The sequence below is a fragment of the Asterias amurensis genome, chromosome 9, assembly GCF_032118995.1.
Source record: "Asterias amurensis chromosome 9, ASM3211899v1".
Taxonomy (NCBI): Eukaryota; Metazoa; Echinodermata; class Asteroidea; order Forcipulatida; family Asteriidae; genus Asterias; species Asterias amurensis.
This window is the reverse complement of record NC_092656.1, coordinates 10,850,632-10,867,549: the sequence shown is the minus strand read 5'-3', so window position 1 is coordinate 10,867,549 and position 16,918 is coordinate 10,850,632. Positions and strand designations below refer to the sequence as shown.

At 41.5% G+C, this 16,918-nt stretch overlaps 1 protein-coding gene across 5 annotated transcripts in view; it reads left to right on the top strand.

Annotated features, from left to right (window-relative positions):
- The window catches only part of LOC139941350 (uncharacterized), a 152,159-nt gene that overhangs the window by 22,902 nt on the left and 112,339 nt on the right, over positions 1-16,918 (top strand). For all 5 annotated transcript variants that reach the window (XM_071937803.1, XM_071937800.1, XM_071937802.1 and 2 more), the window contains exons 2-3: positions 5,794-9,107; positions 11,365-11,569. In XM_071937803.1, the coding sequence (XP_071793904.1) occupies positions 5,812-9,107; positions 11,365-11,569 (3,501 nt within the window). In that variant the 5' untranslated portion in view covers positions 5,794-5,811. The remainder of the gene's footprint in view (positions 1-5,793; positions 9,108-11,364; positions 11,570-16,918) is intronic.

Genomic DNA, 16,918 nt, shown 5'->3' with positions numbered 1-16,918 from the left:
ACATTGCCCGGGGTTCAATGGTAAACCATTTGGGAATATCCAAAGTTAATTTGAAGACAGACAGGACGTGTCACGTCAAAGACATCAGAATTTATTGCCTGATGCCGTGCTGTACTTAGTGGTAGGGCTGTAATGGGATACCATCTCTTAAACGGGTATGTAGTTTGGAACTTGCATAGCGAAATGGGCATTTTGTACATTTTTGGACACTCAATTTATTTGAAGCCATGAATGTGCTCGTTTTGGGTACTCCAGAGGGTTCACTTGTGAGTTTTTCATTAGTAGGGGATATTCTGGACAACATTTTGAAAGTTTGGCCAAAGGACGCTGAATTGAAACAAGGTCTGGGGAATAATTTCTACTTGGTGTTTATCTTGGTTTGAAATGCCCTAATGTGCATTCTGGAGCATTATGGTTTTATCTTCATGATTAAGTCTCTGCCAGAGCCCAAACCAGAGCCCAAGCCAGAGCCCAAGCCACAAGTCAAATGTGAGGTTTTGAAATGGGCCATAAGTAACTACGTGTACATGTAGTAGACCTGGTCACCTGGGAATGTAATGTATAGTACCGTACAATCACATGTACATACATGTATGGTACTAAACACAGTCACTCAAACTCCATGTTGTAAGACCTCAAACGCTACAGACGCTGTACAGTCCTGACAGTGTGTTTATAAAAATTTAACCTGCTCTTAAAGGCAGTGGACACTATTGGTAACTACTCAAAATAATTATTAGCACAAAACCTTACTTGGTAACAAGTAATGGGGAGCTGTTGTTAGTATAAAACATTGTGAGAAATACATGTAGCTCCCTCTGAAGTAACAGTTTTCGAGAAAGAAGTGATTTTCCATGAATTTGATTTCGAGACCTCGGATTTAGAATTTGAGGTCTCGAAATCAAGCATCTGAAAGCACACAACTTTGTGTGCCACAGGGTGTTTTTTCTTTCATTATTATCTCGCAACTTTAAGCTCAAATTTTCACAGGTTTGTTATTTCATGTATAATGTTGAGATACACCAAGTGAGAAGACTGGTCTTAGACAATTCATCATCATTTAGCGGTCGCAATCGAGTTTCTATGCACAACGTTACTCCAGAGGTGTTTATCCCTCATCAATTACCAATATTGTCCAGTGTCTTTAATCAACTGTCAGATGGTGCATGTCAACACAAAAACCATAACTGAAAGTCTCTGCAATATACATGATATGGAATGTATGAATTAACGAACAAACACACAATGTACTGTAGTGCAACACTCTACACAATAAATTTATAATGCAGACTGTCAGTGTTTTTCAAGGCCGATTTGGTGTAGTCTGTGAGAGTTGGGAAATTAAAAGCTGTTTCTAAGTGAAGTGGACATTCTCTGAAGACACAGTTGTGTTGCCAGGGGAATGAACAGAGTTGTAATCTGGTAGGTGTCTTTCTGGAAATGTAGACATGTGTGTACATCATACATTGCTGTATGGCAAATAGACACGGCTGTTCCTAATGGAGTTAGGTACAATGTTGATACACACGTAAAAATGTACATACATGTACCATGCATAAATGTGGATCATTGTGGCATGCAATAGCCTAGCGGTTAAGAGCAACGGACTCGAGTGGTTGACACGAATGACAGTAGGAGGGTTGACTATGTTTTGTGTAGATGAATTCACACGTGATAATAAAAAAAAGTGATATTCAACAGTCAAGCAGTAGGAGGGTTAAGCACTCTGACTAATGATCTAGCTGCATGTCGGGACCCTTACATGTATGTAAGCCTAAGGATGCATTCACACACTGCCTCCTCAAAACCCTGACAAGTTACATTTTTTATATTGTCTGCACGCTTTGAGTCAATCTGATCAAGTCTCCTCTTAATCCCCCCCTCTTTCCCACTGGATGTTGGCAGACAAATCCAATCATCTCTTGTCCATAGACACTACATGGATTCCTCGGCGTGAGGCACTTAGTGCGCCGATGCGAATAGACTCTGACTATCTCCTGGCAATCCGGTTAACCTCTATGACAAGACAAGAAGGCTCACGGATTAGTGCGCAAAAAAGATCTTTTCTTTTTTCCCTGTGTCTGAGTGACTTGCTGTCGATAAAGTGAATGTACTTGAGTACGAGAGTACATTATGTTGTCTGCTAGGTCGTGGTGTGTAATGTACAACATGTACAACATGTACATGTAGTTCAGTACATCATTGTTCTTAGCAGACACCTGCTTGTTTCCAATATTCGGAGAGCCTACCGATAGACCTTGACTGTAGAATTTTTATTAATATTCTGTCTTCATATTAAAAAGTCTACTTTTGTGAACAAATCTTGCTGTTTGCATTCAAGTGCCCGTTACCAAGGTTACACTGCCTTGCCCTTTTCAAAAAGGAAAGCTTGTACATATGTGTATCAGGCCTGGCACAGTTCATGTCAACAGGTTTCCATAGTAACTGTGAAGCAATAAATGTGTAACTGGAGCACTTCAGGTGAGATCGTGACCCCTGCTCACCCATCACCCCTCCTCCATCTCTCCCTCTCCTCCTCCGCCCTCTCACTCAGTCTGTTCACTTTACTCCATGACCAGCACTGATGCTGTGTACATGTACATCTTATGCACTGTGGTGGTTGTATGTAATTATAGACACTTCCTGCCTCACAATCAATGGTGATTGAATTGTACGAATTGCAGTCATGCACGAGCACGACGACGGATAGAGGCAAGACAAACTAGCATCTATACCTCTCCTTGTGTTTGCTTAATCACACTGTGTGGACAGTGTGGACAACAAACAGGAAATATCCTGTCGTTTGTATAGAATAACGCTAGCTACATGTACATGTACATAATGTACAAACTACAAGCTGACAAACCCCCGCAAGTGGGATGACACAAACTACAGGCATCCCGTCCATAGCCCACTTTAAACCGGCTGCAAAATGTCGCTGTGAGTGAATTTTATATGAGCGCTGCACGTGAAAGGGTTTGATAATTAAAAGTTGACAGATTCCATTGATCCATCATGCACTCTGCATCTCATGTTCATTTCCTTTGCTTGGTTACAGTAGTTGAACTTCACCAAGCATAAATTAATCATCCTGGTAATACACTGGTAGTGCGCTGAGTGATACCGGAATGGTAACATACACTGTACACGAGTATCTGCAAACAGTACGGACTCTGTAGAGTGTGCAGATATTGTGTATTTGACTATACTGGGCAGTCTTGCCTGAGCGTGGACAATTTGGAAAGCAGTAAACATTGTGTATTTTTACTATTTAAATATTGCGTTCAAACTGCCTGCTCCATACTTCATGCGTAGTGAGTGTTCCCGACTAATCACTGCATGTCGCTGGTCTCCACGAACTCCACTTGCGAAGAGTAATCATTGATGCATGCAATACCCGGCGTAAGTGTGCAGAGTTGGCCTTGCGTGCTCCACGCAAGGACATAAGGAGAGCGTGCAGATTATAAACATTCACTGATGCAAAACTAATACCCAACGTAAGTGTGCCAAATTGTCTCTGAGCACTCCACATGTCCCATAAGGAGAGTACATAAAAGCCATTGTGTTGGCCTCCAGTACATTCCACATTCTCCATGCAACTGTAGGCATGACTCCCAATTACTACATGTATAATGAAATCAAAACCCATATCTCTACACAAGGAGTCTTATATGTAGCTTCTTTCATTTCAAACTGAAGTCTACCCTTGCCCCTAGCCCTATATAGGACTCTTTCTCTGTACACAGGAACAGAGTCCTAACTATTGAGGCTCGTTTCTGGGGCGGAAAAATTTCACAGCTTCATAACTTAAATCTTACCTGCAACAAGCCACTAATTTCAGTAGATTCACATTCCATGGCGGCATACATTTTTCTGCGGTGGGTTTTGGTCCTCATATTTTCCTCACAAATCCGTCATTTTCGTGAAATAATGCAGCTTCCAACGTTAAAAAATTCCTGTTTCGATCGTTTTCTCACAGTGTTGTCTGTTGTCGTGCGTATGCATATACATTCGCTTGCAAGACGCATGATGCAAGCTTAGACGCATGAATTCTTGGTCACCGTATCTTGACTGCACAGCAATAACAACACAATTCAAAATTTGTGCGTCGTGCGTCTTGCGTACACACGGCAGACTGTGAGACTACGAACAAAAATGGGAATTCCTTAACGTTGGGAGCTGCATTATTTCATGAACATGACGGATTTGTGAAGAATATATGACGATCAAAACCCACCGCAGAAAAACACATGCTGCCATGGAATGTGAATCTGTTGAAATTGGTGCTTTCTTGCAGGTAAGATTTGAGTTATGAAGCTGTGAAAATTTTCCACCCCAGAAATGTACCCTGATGTCCAGGACGTCACTGTAGTACAAAAAGAAAGTGTAAGGCCGCCAGGGCTACCCTTGCCCCTTGATCATCACTGAACTTTTCAGGTTTTTTCCGAGTCACAGTTATACTGTTCGAAACGTCATGACCAAACTGGCTCTTCTCAGAGCCAACACTCCCACAAAAGAGATTTACTCATGGTTGATGGTTGTACCCGCAAGTTTACTATTTATTTATAGTTTCATCCTATCATAGAACTTAATTGCAAAGTTCAGCTCAACTGGAGGTTATATAGCAGCAAGTGAGGATACTGTAGCCTGTGTGATTTACCTTCACCGACCCTACTGATGGGGATTTAACACCCTTGGGAAATTAACACAATGTATGTACGGTTGTTTTTTTGCACGGTGAGATCTTGGAGAGATTGCTTGCGTGTCTCAGACAGTCTGTATTGAAGCTTTGGGTTGTTCGCCAAGTTGGAATAATTAGCTTTTTCTTGATGGTCGTAACTTATCCGTTTTGGGGGGAGATGTTCTGAAAGTGTTGTCTGTGTGTCGATCAGGATGGATCCTGATAACTTCTATACAAACAATGCCTGTGGACAATTGAAACTACAATGTTTGCTGCGTATGTTTGGTTTGTCATTTATACACATGTTATAGCCTAATACATTTGCACAAGCAATTTGATTTCATTGTATACCTTGTACAACAAACATGTTCATGCAGCCGTGCACATTAATTTACATCTCATGAATGTAATATGGCATCCTGTGCATTTAACAAGCTTTATTTTTTACACACACTCTTCATTTTTAAAATCGATAGCTTTTTAACAGAATGTATGACAGCTAATATTCTTCATCTCTATACAATTTGAACATTTGAGTGGTAAAGGTTTACTTCGGCACCTACATGTAGGGTTTGGCCTGAACTGTTTCAGTGACTAGCCAGCTGGACCAGTTAGCTCTCAGTTCACCAGTCCATTTGCTTTTTCACTAGTCCATACTGTAAAGACCTCTTGCATTGGTGCCATCATTGATGACAGACAGTGGAAACGTGCTTGCTTGAAGACCTATCACTGGCTGAGAGCCTTGTGCAGCGTGTGCACGCATGCAGGGTTACATTGTTAGTCATCAACGCTGGCGGCCAGTGCAAGGGGGTCTAGTTCAATGGGATGCTTTTCAACACTGATCCAGCCAGCTAGACTTCTAGAGGGAAGTTTGTCTGGCCCTCAGGTGATTTAACTGCCAATTGGTTAGCGGACCACTGTTAAGGGAAGACGCTGATGCAGCAATCTCACTAACTCAGCACCCATTTAACATTGGCAATAACCCTGAGCAGAAGTAGTATGAAAATTGACAATGGAATCACTTAAAAAAACAAATATCCATTTGTAGAATGTCACACTTTGCATTGATTCGGTAATAATGATTTTTGTTTTCTGGTTTGTTTTTTCTACAGGTTTAGAAGTTTGCAACCATGGCAAGGCGTGATGTGGCCCAGTTTGATGACGCCTTTGAGGACGCAGAGAGTGACATTGTGAACCCTAAAGCGACCCTTGACCCAAGCCTCAATTTGAACGTAAGTGGCTCCGCCCTCCAGAGCAATGGGGAGCTACCTGAATCTGAGAAGTCTGAGTCCCAGTGCGGGGAAGAGATCGGACTGGAGGAGATGAACGGTGCTCTCGGCGGAGCTGACGAAGATCCAACTGAGGATTATTACAATAATGAAGACAACAAGGAGGCAAACTACGAACAAGGTGAACATTTCAACCTTGAGGTCAACGAAAACAATTACTACGTGGAGCCATCAGATCAGTTTCAAACAGGGGAGGATATGACGGAGAGCGATAACGACCGAGATTACCAGGAGGAAGTAGAGACGGAAGAGGTGGAAGATAACCTCATGAGTGAGGGTCAGTACTACACGGAAGACGCCCCTCAGGACGATCAACGCCACTCTGGAGAAGTGGACAGGCTGTCCAGAGAGTGTGACGAAGCAGAAGAAGACAACCTCATGGCGGTGGTGGAAGAAGGTCTCGCCATCAGCAACTCCAGGGTGGAGGGAATGCAAGATATAAGCGATGATGAAGCGGAAGGTGAAGACTTCTTTGAGGAGGTTGACGACTTCTATCCTGGGAACCAGCAGATTTCTGTCCCAGAAGAAGAGCTACCTCAGTCAGAGCAAGCAGAGAGTGACTCGTACGATCCCGTACCCCAAGCCTCTCATCAAAACCCAGCAACTCATTTCATTGACTATGATGCAGCATCGCAGGATTATCTGGAGGCGGACATAAACATTGAACAAGAGAGAGCCAAAGAGGAGCAGGAAGCTGTGGAGGTGGAAGAGCCTTCACCAGCTCCTGCCAGGCATGATTTAAATGAAGATCTAGGCATGCAGCTTGATCACGGTAATCAGGGTCAAAGTGACTCTGCCGAGGCAGATCAGGAGGAATTCCACAACGAGCATGGCTATCCGAATGAGCCCATGGCTGCTGAAAGCTTAGCCCATGAGCAGCCGTATAACCAAGCACTAGACTTTAATAATGAGAGCCCCCAGGAAAATAAGTTCATCAATGTTGTATACCCTAATGTAAATAGATACCCTGAGCAGCCGGCAAGCACCTTATATACATCTGATAGTACTAGTGAATCAGCTCGGCAACATGCAAGCAATCAAGAGGAAGCCCCTCAAAAAACTGTCCGTCCAAAGAGTCCAAGGAGTGCAGGGCGTCCAGCACCACGACCAACTGCAGGAACTCGCAACAGTACTACCGCTCAACCTCAGAGAGGTGTGACACCTCCTCAGGCCACTTCTGCTACTAAACCCAAAGATGCCCAGCCTACAAAACCGCCTGTATCTACAGAGCAATTAACAAGTCAGTCTCCCAGGAGTCCGACCAGACGAGTGCCTACAAGTCGACAGCAGCCATCAGCACATACAGCAATCAAAGCATCACCACCTGTGAAGAAGCCCCAAGAGAGACGCGAACCTGGCAAGGGTGACATGAGAGGAGTTGGCCCTGGCCAAGCCCAGAGAAGACAAGCCCCAGAAGCGAATGTTGCCATTCCACAATCTGAGTCAGGTCAGCAGGATGCAAACCAAGACAGACCAAAAGAGGCACAGAAGCCACATCCAGTTCCGGGTGGAGCGAAGCCGGTTGCATCCTTGAAGTCACGATTTCAGGACGAGATGAAGGAAATCTTTGACCTGGAGAAGAATCTGTCATCCAGTACTTTTAAAAATCCTGCACAAGAAACGAACTCAAGGAGAACTCAAAACGGACAAAATGTTCAGAGTGCACAACCAGGACAGAGAACCAGTCCTGTCCGCACCCGTAATAATGAAGAATATGCCGCAGTGTCATCTCTAAGACCTGGAGGAGAAAGATCCGGGGCAGGATTAAGTACACCTGGGAGGGCACAAGCAGTATCACCAACTACAAACCAAACCATCTCACAGTCGGGAGTTAAAACACAGCCACCAAAGAGGTCAGGTCCTACTTCACCTGCCAACCGAGTCGGCAATTCCCCACAAATGCAAGCAACTTATCCAGAACCTCCTCGGAATAATTCCAATGCTAACAACATCGCAAGGGCCAACCCTGGATCTAGTGCCTTGCAGAGGGGCAGGGCTGCTGACAAGTATAGCTTCAACGTGAGCGAGTTACCAAACAGTGCCACCACCGGCGGAGAGGTAGTGTTTGACGACTGTGATGAGTGTGGCGCGTACTTGGACGAGAGAATGGGTGGCGCTGCCAACCCCGAGGGTGTCACAAAAAGATTTAGCAAGCCAATGAATGGTTCCGTTCCTGCAGAGCGGCCACGGTCACTGAGACGGCGCAACAGCTATGAGATGGCTAATCGAGAATCAAGCAGTGAAGAGGATCCAGATGAGGGAGAGTATCGAGTAGATGAAGGGTATGCAGCAGGCAGTAACGAAGACAGCTACACCCCATCCCACCAACACCCATCCAGGAAAGAAGACCTTGCTGTACCCTCTTCAGGTGGGAAGTATGATATAGATATCGATGGCAGCACCGACAGCGACGACAGGCCACCAATCATCCCACCAACCGGCGTTGATGACAACCTCTTGGCGAGACTAGCAGCACGAGAGCTTGCCAATCTCTGGAAGTCTAATGACAAGAACAAGCAGAGTGCTGGATCAGACAGTGGGGTCCAACCAGACAGTAGCAGGCAGTCATCAGAATATTCAGGTCCTAGTCCCCCGACTACACCTCAAGAGCAAGCAGCCGGGGCTAAACAAGACCAGAGGAAGGCCAACATGCCAAACGTCAGCCCCATGGAGTATGATGTAGTGGGTATCCGTCTTGCTGGACATGCAGAGAGCAATGTCAACACAAGCAATCTTCCCCCTCACCCAGAAGAAGACCAGTTCTCAGATGCCGACGAGGAAGATGAACCCAAGTCTGGCGGGGGCAGCGGCAGCGTCACAACTCCAGACAGCTTCCCGGAGAGGTTCAACTTCAGTCCAGGCTACAAAAACCTCACTCTAGGAAGCCCAGCCACCGGCAGATATCCTACAAAAGTCGCCAAGGAACCTTTACCACCTCCTAAACCAGTAGATGTTAAAGATGCCATGAAGGAGCTCCAGCAGGCCTTGTCAACCAGCAAGACGGCTTCCATGAAGACTCCTTCTTTCTATGTCCAGGAGCAGCTTCCTCAGCCAATCTGGGTGATGCAACCTGAGACAGCACAGAAAGCTGCTGATGATGACAGACGGAAAAGGATTACGGAGGAACGCAAAAGGAGGTAAGAACAAAGTCTGTTTAAAATATTTTTCTAAAAATGTCACAGTTTTGAGCAACATCCTTTCCCCAATCAATGGTTTACTGCTGGTTTTAGGTGGCTAATTGCTGGGTACTTAACCTTCTCTATAATGAGCTCAATATCTCCAGGGCCAAATTTCATTGCGCTCCTTAGGGGCCGATTTTGTGCTTACTGTGCGATTTCCATTTCATAGCGCTGCTACCTGTAAGAACACGAAAAGGGATGCTTACCTTCCAGTGCTTTCCGCACAAAAATAAATGACGACACAATGCCCATTTTTTTCTGCTAATATGTGAAATACGCTTGCACCTTAGCAAATTGTTCTGCTACAGTAAGCATGAAAATTTGCTTACAGTTAAGTAGCGCTATGAAATTGGGCCCTGGTCTGTGAACACAGCTAGGAGAATATTCATGCTGTCAGACAGAGTCAAGTGCAATCAAAGGGATGTGTACTCCCAGTTAATCTCCCCGTAAGCTGAGAAAACTAGGCAAATGGGACATAACATAACAATCAAATAATTTCTTGACAAAAGACTAGGCTTTAAAACTGCTATGATACTCTATGATACTCTATTATCCAAAACTGGGTTGGCCTCTTACTCTTAAATAATTCACAAGCTACCGAATCCTATTGTTAAAAGTGGAAATCTGAAGATTGAAAAGTGGAAATCTTACAATACAATGCAGTGGACACTATTGGTAATTACTCAAAATAATTATTAGCATGAAACCTTACTTGGTAATGAGTAATGGGGAGCTGTTGATACGTAGTATAAAACATTGTGAGAAACGACTGCCTCTGAAGTAACGGAGTTTGCGAGAAAGAAGTCACTTTCCATGAATTTGATTTCAAGACTTCAGAATTAGATTTTGAGGTCTTGAAATCAGGCATCTGAAAGGGCACAACTTTGTGAGATGAGAGTGTTTTTTCTATCATTTATTATCTTGCAACTTCGACGACCAATTGAGCTAAAAAATTCACAGGTTTGTTATTTTAATGTATGCATATTGTTGAGATACACCAAGTGAGAAGACTGGTCTTTGACAATTACCAATAGTGTCTGGTGCCTTTAATCACTAGAAATCTCTTTGTAACCTTGATTATCAATTTTCATATATAAGTTGCATAATGTAACATACTTCTGTATCCATTAATTTAGATTCCTTCAAATAGAAAGAAATAAACACAAAAATCCATTAAAAATGCTTCATCAGGGTATCTCAATCATGGTAGTAACAGCTGACAAGTAGGCCTCGCTTGCTCTCTACATATTAAGGTTCTTTAAAATCTTTGTAATGAACACCGCGCTCGGATATGAAGAAAAAAGGTTGTGTCTGTTTTAAATGAGCTCGGGACCGGTAATTTGAGACACACTCCTTCAGGGCATCGTGGAAAGTATAGATAACCGAGCCAATTCACGTAAGCACAGCAGACAAATAACACATTTAAGGGCTGGTTAAATGACAAACTGTTGGGCGATTTTATATCTTTTGAATCTCTGTGTTTGATAGAGGGTACCTGTGTGACCTCAACCCCCTTTACAATCGAGTTGAATTGCTTAAAAAGTGAAAAACATTTTACTTTGATGTAGAGCAGTGAATGGAAAATATTTCCCTACTACTCTACTGTGTTTTAATTGTGGAGGTTTACGCTATGATGCAGTTTGAGTTTCAGGGAATATGTCTGAATGAATATTCGTGATAATGTGTTCAGCCAAAGGTTTCTAACAAAATGCTTGTTCAGAAATTTTTAGTAGGCCTAACAATTTAATACTATTTAATAATAGTGGATTTGCGGGTACAACTACATGTACATCTAATGTACATGTATATTATGTATTTAGTAAATCTCTTTTGTGGGAGTGTTGGCTCTTAAAAGATTTTCTCATGAAACTGCTCTAGAATTGCAAAGGTTGCGGGTTCGAATCCAACCCAAGTAATATGCCTGAGATTTTGTCACAGAAATTTTGGGAATGCATAGCTGCTAACTATTAGGAATATTTCAGAATTATTACGAATTAATCTATGTAGTGAAAGTCTACAAAAACACAAATTGCTTGTTAAAAATTACAAACTACATTTAAGTTCATATGAATGTACTGAGTATACAGTGCTAAGACACATCGCTAATACATTATGGGTCAAACCAAAGTAAATATTCCTTGAATGTCCCTGATGCAAATTTAACATCTTTCCCCATGTATTATTATTATTATTATTATTATTTATGCCAAACCAGACAAGAAGAGTTACGAGTGCTACGTCTGAAGCAGCGCGAGGAATACATGCAGAGTACTGATCCTCAGTGCTACCAGCACATCGCCACCGATGAGGACGAGGAAACGGACGAGGGTCTAGAGAGCAAACAACTCATCTCCAATCAGGATCAAGCAGGCGGCAACTATCTGAACAAGCAGCGTCTCAGCATCGAACCAGACATGAGGGTAAGTTTAAGGGGGTTGAACTCACTAGGTGCCCAGGCAGATTGGAGCGATTTTCAGATTTTTGTTAATAGGTTGGTTTTTTGGGTAGCACACCCCGAACAAAGATATTGACAAAGTATCAAACACTTTCGATCTTGGCTGTCCTCCGTGGTCATAATGGGTTGATGTGGCTGGCAGCTGAATGCGCTCTTGCATGCCTGTTTCTGGAAAACACGTTGTAGCCACATCCTTCGCAATTCAGCTCTAGCTGCGAGTAAGGACGATTAGCCCCCCAAATTATTATTATTATTATTATTATTAAAATAGGGAGACCGCCAACATAGGGCTAGAAAGCTCAGTTGGTAGAGCGCTGGCATGTTAATCCGGAGGTCGTTGGTTCAAATCCCACTATAGTAAATTTTTTGTCCAACCCCCAAAATCAAAGAAAAATTCATCAGAGCAGGACTTGAACCTCCGAATTAACTTGCCAGTGCTCTACCAACTGAGCTACATGTACATTGATGTTGGGGGTCTCCCTATTATTTCAATACTTGTAACTTTTTTGGAAACCTCAGATTCCCCTGTACAGTGTATCAGTGCTTTATAGCATGTGAATGAACCAAAATGTCGTCACTTTTAACGGAGCACAATGTCCGAGAACTTGGGGTGTTGTAATTCAAGGTCTATTACTTTCCCAGGTTCCCATGTTGGAGAGACATGCTGAAAGTGCTGTAATTTTGTTGTGTAAAGTAGCCAGAGAGGTGTCAGTAGAAATGCACAATGTTAATTGCTACTCCAATGGGCCCATGTGCGCTCTGATTAAGATCAGCGTGCCAAGTCTGTCTAGCAAAACAGGCACCAGGCAGGCTCAGTGGCATGCTACATATTGAACAGTTGTAGCAAGCTCACAAGATTGGTTATGGTTCAAACATGTACACTGAACTGCACTTGCCCTCCTGACCCCGCTGGCCTGGTCCAGTGACTTGAGAGCTGGGCCAATAAAGTCAAGAAATTAAAAAGATAAATGTTAGTGCTACAATGTACATGTAAAATCGAGGAATGGGCTCTCGGGTTTAAAAACTAAAATGAAATTTAACCTGAAAATTTTACTATACATGTAGGATCCCCACCACATGTTTTGTAATTGCCTAGTAGACATTGGAGCCTCGTTTCAACAAGAATACCACTGTTGCAACTTTAAGAATTTTTTTTTTGTCACAGAAGAACAAAAAGGAAAATACAGAATACATCATGTAACATTTAAAAAAAACAAAACAGACAAGCACTGATGAAAGGAATTGGACAAAACTGACCTGAATCCCTGTCACCCTCAGACACTCAATTTCCATACAAATATGTTAAAGGCAGTGGACACTGTTTGTAATTACTCAAAATACTTATCAGCATACTACATGTATGTAAAACGTTACTTGGTAACCAATATGGGGAGCTGTTGATAGTATAAAACAATGTGAGAAAACGGCTCCCTCTGAAGTAATGTAGTTTTCGAGAAAGAAGTATTTAGAATTTGAGGTCTTGAAATCAATTATCTTAATGCACACAACTTACTGTGACAAGGGTGTTTTTTTCTTTCATTATTATCTCGTAACTTTGATGACCGATTGAGCTCAAATTTTCACAGGTTTGTTATTTGTATGCATATGTTGAGATACAGCAAGTGAGAATTGACTGGTCTTTAACAATTACCAATAGTGTCCAGTGTCTAAAGAGATACCATTCGTCAAGTTGACAAAGAAAAACGGAGATCTACACATATATTATTGTATCTTTGTTCCTTTTATACCACTGTGCTCAAGTTCACAATATTCAAAGAGGTTGCTCTTATATAAGTGTTCCTCTCTAGTCATCAGTAGGACACATTAAGCCCTGTCCATTAGGCCTGGGCGAATTATTTGAATATCCGGTTAATGGCGAATAGGTTTTCCTATCCGTAACCGCGAATGCCTTTTTTTTCTTAACCGGATATCCGCATAGGGCGCGAATACCTATTTATAAACCGGATAGTTCTGTAATTACAACCAAGTAACCGGATATTCTTTTAATATCCGAATATCCACGGACGTCGGGCGACAACTGATAGGAATGTTTTGTCTGAATCCTTATGAAACTTCTATTAAGACAGCATAAAACAGCATAAATTAAGTATTTATAAAACTATGCTCACCTCCGTGAAGAGTTAAAACAATGACATTTCTGACGTAATTTGTTCAAAGATTACGAAAGTAAGAGGAAATCTGTTTCGCTTTCACAAATTGAGAAAATAGAATTAGCTGTTGCAAACAACTTACCAACCAAATGGACCTAGAGTATAAATGCAAAAAATAGTTAATGGCCTAACGTTTTGACCCTAGCAGAGTCTTTCTCGAAGGCTAAAATGATGCGAATTGAACCGAGCTTCTGTATGCACATTTTATAAAGTGTCTATTTCTTGCATTCTTGCGTAGATACTCAGTAATGCTCAATTCGAAAGAAAAGGTATCGCATTCATTCCAGTCACTGGTTTAATAGAAGGACAGGGGAGAGCAGCACTCTATCTCAAACTGCAAGAAGAAAGAACAAATTAGTTGGTCTGCTGATTTTCTATCGATACTTAAAAGCATCTATGATTGTTAGTGAAGAAGATCTTAATGTGTCTGGGTTTTCGAAAAAAATGAATCTGACGTTGGGAAGTTGGCAAACACTTGGCTGAGATGAAGAGTATCATCAACTTAAAATTTTGTATTGTACATATTGTCGCTCATAACTGGGTTTGTTTTCCTTTTTGCGAAGTGTTTAAAGGCAGTGGACACTATTACTAATTACTCAAAATAATTATTAGCATAGAACCCTTCTTGGTGACGAGTAATGGAGAGAGGTTGATGGTCTAAAACATTGTGAGAAACGGCTCCCTCTGAAGTGCCATAGTTTTCGAGAAAGAAGTAATTTTCCACGAATTTGATTTTGAGACCTCAGGTTTAGAACTTGAGGTCTCGAAATCAACCATCTAAACGCACACAACTTCGTGTGACAGGGGTGTTTTTTCTTTCATTATTATCTCGCAAGTTCGATGACCGATTGAGCTCAAATTTTCACAGGTTTGTTATTTTATGCATATGTTGAGATACACCAACTGTGAAGGCTAGTCTTTGACAACTACCAATAGTGTCCACTGCCTTTAAGGATGAATTCCCAATTACTATTTTTGTTTTAAAGGATCGGAATAAAAACAATCAGCAGACCCTCAAAAAAAAGTCTGAAAACCAGTGCAACTTAAATTGCGATTTTCTCCAAACTCGTTTTGTTTATACTTTGGATGAGATTTAATAGGTCAGTTTGTGGTATGAGCAACAATACATGTATCATATTTTTCCTGGGGAAAGTCCTTGGAGAGTTTTGTTGACCCTTTCATACTTGATTTGCTAGCCCTGGCAAACTCCTGGGAGATGGCCATTTCGCGGAAATTAGATGCGTGCACAGTACTATGTACATGTACATGTACTTCTGCTTGGGAGTAGTGCTTATGGGGGCGGTGCGTGTTCATTTTCTTTAGGAAAATTGCATCAAGTTTGTAAACAAACATGGGATGGTAGTGGGGGTAAAATGTCTCACGGGCCCGACCCTGCCGATATTAAACACTGTTTAAGATAGAGTCACTACTCTTTTACTTCCCTTATTATAAACTAATAGTAATGACAATTCATAAAGTGCACAAATCTACCTAGTTCCCTATGGAAGTGCACTTTGCAAAATGAAAGTGGCCTTGCCCTCTTATAAAGATGAAATTCCAGACCTACAGTATACAAATTAACAGGCATGATTAAACTAATGACTAAAGCACACACACACTTTATAAACCATAAAGCTACATTTTGTATAAAAATACGCAAGCAGGGAATTCCATGCTTACATGTATGTCAAGTGTCTAGTAATATTTTTAATATTATTGTTTTATCATGTAAACTTGTACATATATTTTTGATGTAATTTTATTGTTAACCAATGCCATTAGTCTATGACTTCTTATTTGGTCTTGTATTTTTATATGAAAGTAAACCAATATTGAATTGAATTAAAATTTCAAAGGTTAGCAAGGAAGCTTTGCTTGTGCATGTATTCCATGTTACAAGGCTTTCTTTGCTTCCACAGTTAGCGCAGAAATTTTGCGCTTTCCCGACAGAATTTTGGCGGTAAGCAGAGCTATAAAATTTGGCCCAGTCTGTTATCTTCAGCACTTTGAATAACTTGTTTCACTGTGGCCAAGTTTAGATTGCCAACAATGCTAACAAAAAATTCTCCTGTGCTCAATGAAATCTGAAACATGCAGAACATGCTTCATGTACATGTACATGTAGAATCACAATATCATTGAATGTGGGCTTTAATCGGATAAAAAGAAAATTCTCTAAAGGCAGGAAATGTGATTAAATGGAGACAGGCCTACAGGGATAGCTCCATTTGTTTGACCAATCGATGAACTGTGTAGAGCACAATCCTCATGAGCGATACCTTTATCAAACAAAGGTATTACTGACATGTAAAGAAGATTAAATTCGTGGGATTTCATTACCAAAGGATTTGTCTGCCAATTCAATTCAATTGAAGTCATCTTAACATTTATTTCCATGATCAGGCATGTTGATTTCTCAGGACATTTTCCTAATTTCAGGATTGACAAAATGTCAGCTGGATCTTTCGAAATTGTGGTTTTTCTTCTTCACAGAGCTCTGGAAAGTACATGTACTGAGTACAATGTGTACAGTGATTAATACACATTGGTGTAAGGATGAAAAACAAATTATATTTTTTTATCCCTGATGCAAATATAAACATCTTTCAAATCCTTGCAGCACCCGCTGTGTATGTTTGGAACTGCCTCTAGCCATCAGCCTACGTAGCTCGGTGGTCTAGTGGTAAGACATCTGCTCTAGCATTGCAAAGGTCGTGGGTTTGAATCCAACCCAATTGATTTGCCTGTGGTTATTTTCTTCACAGATGATACAAGTTTTACACACATTGGTGTAGTGGGTAAAAATTAGTTTGAAAAGCAGAACATGAAACAAGAAACAGTTCGTTGTTGTAGCTTTGTATTTCTAGTGTTGCACAGAGTCAGTAAACCGCCTGATTTGTAACCACATGATTGTTGATTTTCCTGACTGTAACATCTTGATTAGAGGAACCCTGGCACAGAAGCCATTTTTCATGTTACATGTACTTCAAATCTTATTGATGTTCTCCGGGCACTGAACTACATTTTAGATGGTCTGTCAGCATGGTGGCTTCGTGATTTACAACCATGTGAAATTAATCATACACGTCTCAAACTTACTAAAATCCATTTCCTTGATTTTGATTGATTTTAAGTGCTGGTGT